At 36.6% G+C, this 9,863-nt stretch overlaps 1 protein-coding gene across 1 annotated transcript; it reads right to left on the bottom strand.

Moving 5' to 3' along the window:
* Positions 1–2,701: 2,701 nt before the first annotated feature.
* On the bottom strand, positions 2,702–6,899 carry LOC142231584 (uncharacterized). The gene is made up of 2 exons (XM_075302221.1): positions 3,514–6,899; positions 2,702–3,251 (listed from the first exon to the last, which is right to left on the bottom strand). The coding sequence occupies exons 1-2, from the start codon at positions 6,897–6,899 to the stop codon at positions 2,702–2,704; spliced, it is 3,936 nt and encodes a 1,311-aa protein (XP_075158336.1).
* Between the last annotated feature and the right edge of the window lie 2,964 nt (positions 6,900–9,863).

Genomic DNA, 9,863 nt, shown 5'->3' with positions numbered 1-9,863 from the left:
AAAGGCAGCAGACGTTTATTCAAACACTCTTTCAAGTAAATTTCTTGGTTGACAGTCCCGGAAGCTATGAAAATGCTGCTTTTCAAGCCACAGGTACATATGGCTTGCCAAACCAGATATTTCTTTGCGAACTTTGACAGTTTTATGTGCTTGAAAATATCTGCTACCTTTCCCCTTCCTTTTGCCGTATAAAACTCCTGTCCCGGAAGCTGCTTGTAGTCGGCTTTGACGTAGGTTTCGTCGTCCATTACCACGCAGTCAACTTCGTCAGCATAGTCGTGTACAGCCTCCGGGATCGCGCTTTGGCCGTCGTATTTTGTTTATCATCGCGATTTGGAGTAACTACCTTCTTGTAAGTCGATAGTCCGGCTCGTTTTTTGGCTCGATGCACGGTTGTAGACGATACACCCAGCTTATTTGCGGCATCTCGGAGAGAGAGTTTCGCTTGAAACTACCGGCAACTCTCTTTGTCGTCTCAGCGGCTTCCGGTTTTCGATTTCCCCCCGATCCAGACTTCCTGGCTGTCGACAAACGTTTCCCAAACACTTTAATTACATTTGTAACGGTTGATTTGGCAACTTTTAGCGATTTTGCCAGCTTTGCGTGCGAGTAGCTCGGATTTTCGCGATGCGCGAGCAAAATTTTGATACGCTGCTCTTCTTGCTTGGATGGCATTTTGACAACTGATGAGTGAATTCCAAAATCAAAATAGGAGCAACATTCTACACACACACCTTCAAAATGAGGTGTGTTCAGGTTTTTTAAATGCAAAATTGAGAAAAACGTCCTGGCTTACAACACAAAAAATAAATTTGCATCAAGACAACGCACCAGCGCACAAGATTGTTTTAACAATGGCTAAAATCAACGAATTAAACTACGAGTTGCTTGACCACCCACCTTATTCTCCTGATTTACTTTTTCCCAGTGACTTTTACTTGTTCCCAAATCTAAAAAAATCCTTGCTGGCAAGCGTTTTACCTCAAATGAAGATGCAATTACAGTTCTAAACCACTATTTTGAAGACCTTGAGGAAAACTATTTTAATCAAGCTAGAGCGTGCGTGAATAAATATTTTGTTTCGTGAATGTGCGTGAGTGTGAGTGAAATTTCAGTCACGCGCACACCTCTACTGTATATATATTGTTTTTTTTTTTTATTAAAAAAAAAACAACAATGTATTTAATTGGTTTTGTTTCAGTCCATAGAAAACAATCGCAAAATACAACTGCACTCTATGAGCATACTTTTTCATTACAAAAATTTCTCTAGGGCATAAATGTAATTAACATTATTAAATGTATGTGAAAAATAAAAGTATAGAACAAAGATAATTAACTGTTATTTTTAATAAATATAAAATTAAACATTGTCATTTCAATAACGGTTGGTATTGGGGCAATGGGGCGATATTCATTATTTTATGAAGATATATTATACAGTAGCTGTTTATGTGAAAAGGGAGCATATTAGAAATGAACTTCTCATGAGCCTTAAATGTCACAAATTATCTGGAATAGACGATGAGTAAGACCTTGTACTCCAGCGGCATACGAGGAGTACAATAACAATCCAGTCCAAAGAATGAGACAAGAAAAAACAAAGGAAAGAATTGTTTCAGGATGGATGGACAAATTTTGTATTTATTGCTTCATTAAATCGTATGTCTTACCAGTATTAAAAAACGAATCAAACAAGCCAGAGGTTACAGAAGAATGTAGCGGAAGTAGTACCCAAGCCACGGTTTGTCTTTTTTTTTAAGGCGAAAAATTACATTGACATTCGTTATGTTTTAATCGATATTATAGGGTACTTATCGATATTGGTATTAGCGATTTTTAAGAAATTTTAAATCCGCTTTTAGGAAGAAATTGACATTGACATTGCCATTCAATGTATTGGGTTTATGTATGGCATAAACATTGCGCCCCCCCTTGCAGTGTGGCTGCAATTGAGATGTGGTCCAAACCTGGGCTTAAGTACTGACTTGTAAATCTATAACGACGTAAATTTAGTATAATGGTAATATAAAAGCTAAAATGATACAATTCAATTTATCCCTTTCCGACCGTGTACGCACAATTGTGCGGGTAAGTTTAAGTCTCTATAATTTCTTTAATATATGACGTACTGCGATAAGAGCGGCAAAAAAATAATGGTGTATGCTCTCTCTTTGTCTAAGAATGTGAAGAACCGTTATAAATATTTGCTTTTCATATTAATTTTGTAGTTTCAGCAGTGTACTTTGCGCATTTGTAAAAATGAGTGGAAGATGTAAGTTTGCAAATATATTAAAATTATTTAAATTGTGGAATATTTCATCAAACAAGTGTTTTCAATAAGAAAACATTTTAAATATTGTATGCAAAGATACTTCTGTGATCGCTTGTTTTGATGGTTCTGCTTTTTATTCTTCGAGCCCGAGTTATTTCCACGCATGGTTGACTGTAATCGTATAACGATGGAAGGATTGAATTTTGAAGGTAAATGGAATATATATCAAGTGCTATTTAGGAAGAATTATTTTCGCATGGGAGAACGACTAACTTTGTAATTGGTCGAGTAATGCAACCTTTGGCAGTCTGAATTTCAGCTACCCTAACTTTGTTATCGGCTCCCAAATGGACCTTATTTATTCTACCCAATTTCCAACAGTTCGGTGGTAAATTTTCTTCCCTAATTACAACCATTGTATTTTCCTTCAAATTTTCCGTTGGACGTTTCCATTTGTGCCGCTGTGAAGTTCCTTAAGGTATTCGTCCTTCCAACGAATACAAAAGTTCTGGTGAATAACTTTTAACCTTTGCCAACGGTTAACAATTGAAATAGGATAGTCTTGGATAGTTGGGTCTATTGGCACCAAAATTGGTGAACCAATTATGAAATGACCTGGAGTCAGTGCAGATAAATCGGAAGGATCTTCGGAAATTGGAGACAAAGGCCGTGAATTTAGGCAAGCTTCGATTCTCGTTAACAACGTCTGAAATTCTTCGAATGTATGTTTGAAATTAGAAGCAACTTTTTTAAAGTGACTCTTAAAACTTTTGATGCCCGCCTCCCACAGCCCACCCATGTGTGGAGCACCTGGTGGTATAAAATGCCAAATGAGATTTTGATAGGCATAATTGGCGGTTATACCTTTTTGGGATGTTAAAAGGAATTCTTTGGCTATTTTTTTGGAGGCACCCACGAAATTGGTGCCGTTGTCGGAATAGACATGAAGAGGACAACCACGTCTAGAAATAAATATGCTGAAGGCAGCGAGGAAAGTGGAGGTTGAGAGGTCAGAAGTTGCTTCTAAATGGATGGACTTGGTTGAAAAACAAACAAACACGCATACATATCCTTTAGATAGGCGACATGCGCGACCGGAGTATGATTTAACGTCAAAAGGTTCGCAAAAATCCAACCCCGTATGGGGACAAGACTATTGTAGAGTCTGTCCAACAATAAACAGAATAGCTTTCCAATTTTAATTGAGGGATAATATGTTCAATGGTCTCTGCAAGTAACATTGCGCCACATAACTCCAATCTTGGAATCGATTGAGTTTTAATTGGAGCAACTTTTGTCTTACAAGATACCAGATGTGTGGATATGGAATTGTCAGTCTTTATACGTATATATATGCTGGCGGCGTATGCTTTTTCAGAAGCATCGCTGAATCCATGAAATTCCACAGCACATTTTGGAGAAAACCCAAACCATCTCGGCATTTTCATACAATTTATTGAAGCATAATTAGACTGGAAGCTTTTCCACCTATTTAAGGACTCAGTGGAAATTATTTCGTCCCAGCCAGTTCGCTCAATCCATATTTGCTGCATAATAATTTTCGCTACTATGATGCAGGGTGCTAGCCAACCAGCTGGGTCAAATAATCTTGAAATTTGGGACAGTACCTCTCTTTTTGTATAAGCAGATGTGGGGAACTCTTGGACGGAGAAGAAAAATGAGTCCGAAAGGGCATTCCACCGAATACCAAGTGTTTTTGCGGTACTTGAATCTTCAAACTCGAGGAAATCGTCATGGAGAAGATCTTCAGGGGGAAGATCACACAAAATGAGCTTCGAATTTGAGGTCCACTTACGCATAGTAAAGCCAGCAGATTTCAAGGCCAAAATTAACTGGTTTCTTGCTTCTTTTGCGTCGGAAATTGTATGGGCGCCTGCTAATGCATCGTCAACATACATAAAGTTTTTTAGGATTTCACTAGCTAGTGGAAACTTGACTATGACGTCATCAGCCAATTGCATCATAGTGCGTATGGCCAAATAGGGGGCGCAGTTAACCCCGAAGGTGACGGTTTGAAGTTCAAAATCTTGGATTGGATGGTTGGGTTGCTTTCTGAAGAGAGTGCGTTGAAAAGAGGTTTGCTTAGGATTCACCAGAATTTGGCGATACATCTTAGTGATATCGCCATTAAATACATATTCGAAAAATCTCCATTTTAATATGAGGACAATGAGTTCATTCTGCAAAACCGGCCCGGAGTATAATAAGTCATTTAAACTTATGCCATTCGAGGTTGGCGCTGAAGCGTTAAAAACCACTCGAACTCTTGTGGTTTTGCTTTCGGGCCTAATCACGGCGTGGTGGGGAAGGTAATAACTTTCTGGAGATTCTATTTCGGGAGAAAAATTAATAGGGGCCATATGGTTTAAAGATATATACTCCTCAAGAGCGTTGTCATAATCCATTTTGAAGTCTGGGTTTCGAATCAGTCTAGCTTCGTTACGGAAATATTGCGCCATAGCGATATGCCTGGATTTCCCAATATTAGTATCCTGAGGATATGATTCCTTGAACGGAAGGGATACCACATATCTTCCCTCCTCATTTCTATGTGTAGTTCGGATATACAAATCCTCACAAAAACTGTCAGTCGCGGACAAAAACCTTTTCCTTGGAATATCTTCCACCTCCCAAAAGCGTGAAATCTCTTTATCCAGAGAGATTTCACAAAAGTACGTGACTATAGTGGGAGGTGTTGTCTCGGATTGATAAGGAAGGGGACATGTAAGAATCCATCCGAATACAGTCTGTTGTGCAATCAGAGATCCACAAAACTGTCGCTTTATGCCTGTAAGCATAATGGATGGTATGAGGTCACCCCCTATAAGCATGTCTATTATAGAGCTTTCGTGGAATTTGGGGTCTGCAAGTGGAATTTCTGGAAGCTTAGGAATAGTATTTAAATCGACAGTTCTAGAAGGAAGACTTCCTGCTAAATGGGGAACAACCAAAGCTGAAGTGGTTATAGCTATGTCTTCATCGATGTGAGACCCGAGAACGAAGGAGCACTCTTTCTGGACATCGGCAGAAATCGTATTGTTCAGACCTGAGATTTGAGCATTAGTGCGCCTAAAAGGAAGCTTGAGGGCATTGAACAACTTTTGTGAAATAAAAGATCCCTGGGACCCCGAATCAACAAGTGCTCGCGCGTCATAATTGAGACCATTATGTAAGATTTTTACAATGGCTGTACCAAGTAGTACTCCTCGGGATTGAGTGGCAAAACATGAGTGTACTACACCATTCCCAGAAGAGGTAGTGGACTGTAAGGCAGTGGAGGTAGATGGTTGAGAAGGTGAAACTTTTGGATAATTCGGTTGCGTTTGCCTGTGCAAAAGTGTATTGTGCTTTTTGCTACATGAACGGCATGAGTACTTGCTGGGACAATTTTGCGCTGTGTGAGATTTTGAAAAACAATTCACACAGAGATGGTTATTCTTTATTTCTGCAAATCTATCATTTGGATCCATTTGTAGAAATTTAGGACATCTTTTAATTGGATGGAACTCGTTTGGACACAGGGAACATTTCGGATCTGAAACTTTGTTATGGTATGACCGAATTTTTGGAATTGTGGCACGGTTACCCATTTTGTTTTCTGAGCCTTTAGATTTCGATATGGAACCACTGGATTCCTGTTTACGAAGTTCGGATATGGACTCTAAAGTCCTATGACGATTTGTCAAAAATGCATCTAACTCGGACCACTTGGGTATGACTGTCTTATCGGACAAGGTTTGTTCCCATAGTGTGAGCGTCGAATCCGGAAGTCGATTGGAACAAATGAATGTGAATATTGGATCCCAAGTGTCTGTCCTCACTTCATATAATTGTAGCAATGAAATACAGGAATTAATATCTCTCTGGAGTTTCTTCAGAGCAGATCCTGATTCGGAAGTGATCACTGGGAGGCTAAACAAGGTTTTCAACTGAATATTTACTAGGACTCTCTTTTTCTCATAACGCGTCTTGAGGTTAGTCCAAGCCACATCGAAATTATCATTCGTCAAAGGAACTTTGCTCACAATATCATGTGGCTCACCCTTGGTTCTCTGATGAAGGTGGAATAGTTTTTCAACTGAGCTCAACCTCGGGTTTTTTATACATACGGCGATAAATATATCGCGAAAAGTAGGCCACGAAGAATATTCCCCAGAAAAAATGGGTATCTCGCATGGCGGTAGTTTGAAACCATTAGGGGTCCCAGAATTTGGATTTGGACAAGGGGAAATAATGGGGCGAAGAACTTGGGTTGCCTCAGGAGGGGTGAGATCGTGAAGCAGTTCAGATAGTTTCGCGCTACAACGACAATATGAGGCATATGCACTTCTGAACTTTCCCTTTACGATGTCCTCTTGTGATGCAACATCTTCATCTCCTTCCTCTTTTTCAATGGCATCTTCAGGGTCTTTACCCTGCGCCTCGATCTCAATATCATGAAGACATTTGTCATAAGCGATTTTAATTTGTTCCCAAGAAGACGTGAGCTCATTTCTATGGGTCTCAATAAGATAAGCCGAAGATAATGGAGTCTGTTTGTCATTCAGCGTAGCCTCAAATTCGACTAACCTGTCGGTTATTCGAATAAATTGGTTGAGGGACATTTTGTCGTTAACAGATATATGAATAAAAGACTCGAAATTTCAAGGATCTAGTATATCAAGGATTTCGAGATACGTATAATAATGACACAATTATAGACCGTTTGGCAGCGTTGCCAATTTAGCTCTTTTCCCGCTAGATTTGGCTTTTTTTGAAGACGTTTAGCGGGAAAAAAATGCATTTAGCTTTTAGCTTTTTTTCTGGCTTTTTTTCATGACCCTTTTAGCTATTTTTGGCTTTTCTATTTTCGACATGTTCCTATTGAAATATGGATAAAACTTCGTTTTTATCTAAGTCTTGCTGCCAGAATAAGGTTTTCCGCATATTTCAAAGCTCAATTGAAGCCTTAATAATTATTCCAGCCATTATGCGGGCATTTTTGCAGCAAATACACATTGTTGTAAAGTTTTTTCCTCGTATTCATAAAAGTTATCGTAAACTTTAAATCTACCATTACCATACAAATTCCTTATATAAACTGTCAGTAAATTATTAGGAATAATAGCATTTGACTCGTTTATCCTTTTTATGTTATTATATTTAATACGTATTCTAAAGTTATTATGATATTACTAAATTAAAATAGTAGATGTGAATTGCTTTGTACACTGAAAAAATATTGTCATGAGGCCAAAGATTTCATGTCTTTAAAATACGAACGCGAATTTTGGTTATAATAGCATTTGTGAATTTCTCTTATATGTTATAAACTGTTTTCATTGTCCAAAAGCCGATAAAATGGTTTTGTCCTTATAGTTAAGTGATTCAACGTAAAAATGGGTATCTTTTCATGAAAGAAGGCTAGGGTCAATTCCAAAAAATTCTTAAAATTAATTAAATAGTCTTTAAATTTGTGGAGTTTTTGTATCTTGACCACAAACCAAAATAGCGTTCAAAAATAGAAGAGGTTTTTTAACATTTTTTTTTAAAAACGTATACACAGAATAATTTCTACTTAAAGTCGAGTCTGAATTTGGAAATTTAAGTTGCGTTAGCACGTTTTTAAAGCACTGTGATAGCTCATGAAGAAAAAGCTGAAAAAAAAAACGAATATATTCAAATTTGACTCTGAATCAATACCAAAATCATTAGTGTACAAAATCTTTGGAACCGAACATAGAAATAATTAAGGAAATAAAGTTTTGAATGTGGTATTATTTTTTTTAACATCAAGAAAAATGCAATAAAAAATTAGTAGTGATAGGATCAAAATAAATCTGCTATTTATTAATGGAATGTATTTACATTTACGAAAATTGGACAATAGGTTTGTATGGGAAATTTTCGAATAAAAGTTATTCAGTATAAACTTGCAAGACAGTTAGAATGAGTTTTATTCTTTTGGGTAATATTAGGAGAAGTGTACACGTTCACGAATTTATCATTAATTCAGTTAAAACGAAAGATATTGATATTTTCTAATGCAGTTCTATGTGACATTGGGCTTGTTGATGATTAACCAGCTGATAATTGCAAGTTTACCGGGAAAAAAGTTTTTACTAGGAAATATAAATGAAGGACTTCCAGTAAAAATTTGTGATAGTAATCAAAATGTATCGAGTACGCAAACAGAGCTAATATGACAGAGATTTTCTTACAGTTTCACAGAAATGAAAATAAAATGAATACAATTAAAATAATATGCATTTTAAGTGAAATAAAGCCTTTAAGTTTGTTAAATTTCAATCAAAAATGTGACTTTTGATACAAAAAAATTAGCTTTTTTCTAGCTATTTTTTAACATTTTTTAGCTTTTTTTGGCTAGTTTTTTGGACAAATCTAGCGGTTTTTGGTGAAACAATTCTGGCAACGCTGCCGTTTGGAATGCGGACAATTCTCACAAGCCTTCAAATGAATATGAAGTATGTTGCGATGGCGAAGATGATATTGATAAAACTTATACAAATAGAATATATTTCGTTTCCAATAACGAAATCAATTGGAATCTCCTCGATCACGGGAATGATAGTCCCAATCAACAACGTCAATTAAATAAATGAACTGACCTAATCGAACAATTAATTTGGACAAGTTTGTTTCAGTTAACAAATCAGTCGAATTAGTTAAATTCCTAATTGGAAATTTGAAAACTCAATTAAATTATGAATTGAAGATATGTCGGTGATATCTGATTTCCTCGTGCACAATATATAATTCCTATTCCGATTTGAGATATGTAGCTACACAAAAAAGAAACAAATCCATCACTAAGAAAGGTGGGGGTTATGTTCAGAAAAGTTGGATTAAAGTATGCCCGATAACCAGTAATATCAAAACGTAGTTTACTATTAAAATGCGGTTTCTCCAAATGAAATGTCAACTACTTTTGGCCAACTCTCGTAAAAATAAATAAGTCCCCTTGAAAGAGTTGAAAATACAATTTCAATTAAAAAATAATCTGCTAAAGAGAAGTTTTCGTTCGTGTACAGAAAATCAATTATACATATAAAACCCTTTGAGTCACTGTTATGTGGTATTTCTAAAAGCAACCCGACAGATACTTCAATATTCCACCGATCAGCTGATTCATAAGAAAAAGAAATGTGAAAGCAAAGTCCATTGACCTATTTCCAAAAAATATTCCAATTTTCTAATGGAATGTTTACATTAAATTTCCAGTCAAATGGAACCCAGAACAAAAGTAATCAAGGAGAGCAAAAGAGTGACAATAGAGCGTGAGTAGGACAGCTATAAACGTGATGACAATACATCAATGGTCATACTGAAAACCTGAAAGAATCAATTTGAAGTAGAGAGAATAGCGACAGGACACCCTCTTCAATTACGGAGTTACGGTTCTGGTTGTCTCTATGAAAAATTATATATTTATATATATATGTACATGTCCTGGACAAAGCATATAGATTAATGGAGAAAATATTTTATTTGCTTAATAAAGCCTATCTATGGAGAGCATTAGGAAATGTAAAAAACCACTCTACCAAATATTCATCCGCATATTTTGA

This window comes from Haematobia irritans, chromosome 1 (assembly GCF_050003625.1).
Source record: "Haematobia irritans isolate KBUSLIRL chromosome 1, ASM5000362v1, whole genome shotgun sequence".
NCBI lineage: Eukaryota > Metazoa > Arthropoda > Insecta > Diptera > Muscidae > Haematobia > Haematobia irritans.
This window is presented reverse-complemented; position numbering and strand designations above follow the sequence as displayed.

What these genes read in the sequence shown, in the direction of transcription:
- LOC142231584 (XM_075302221.1), bottom strand. Translation starts at nt 6,899, where the DNA reads ATGTCCCTCAACCAATTTATTCGAATAACCGACAGGTTAGTCGAATTT. An exon ending in TTGGAGTTATGTGGCGCAAT is followed by an intron (nt 3,252 to 3,513) that starts GTTACTTGCAGA and finishes CGCTGCCTTCAG; the next exon opens with CATATTTATTTCTAGACGTG.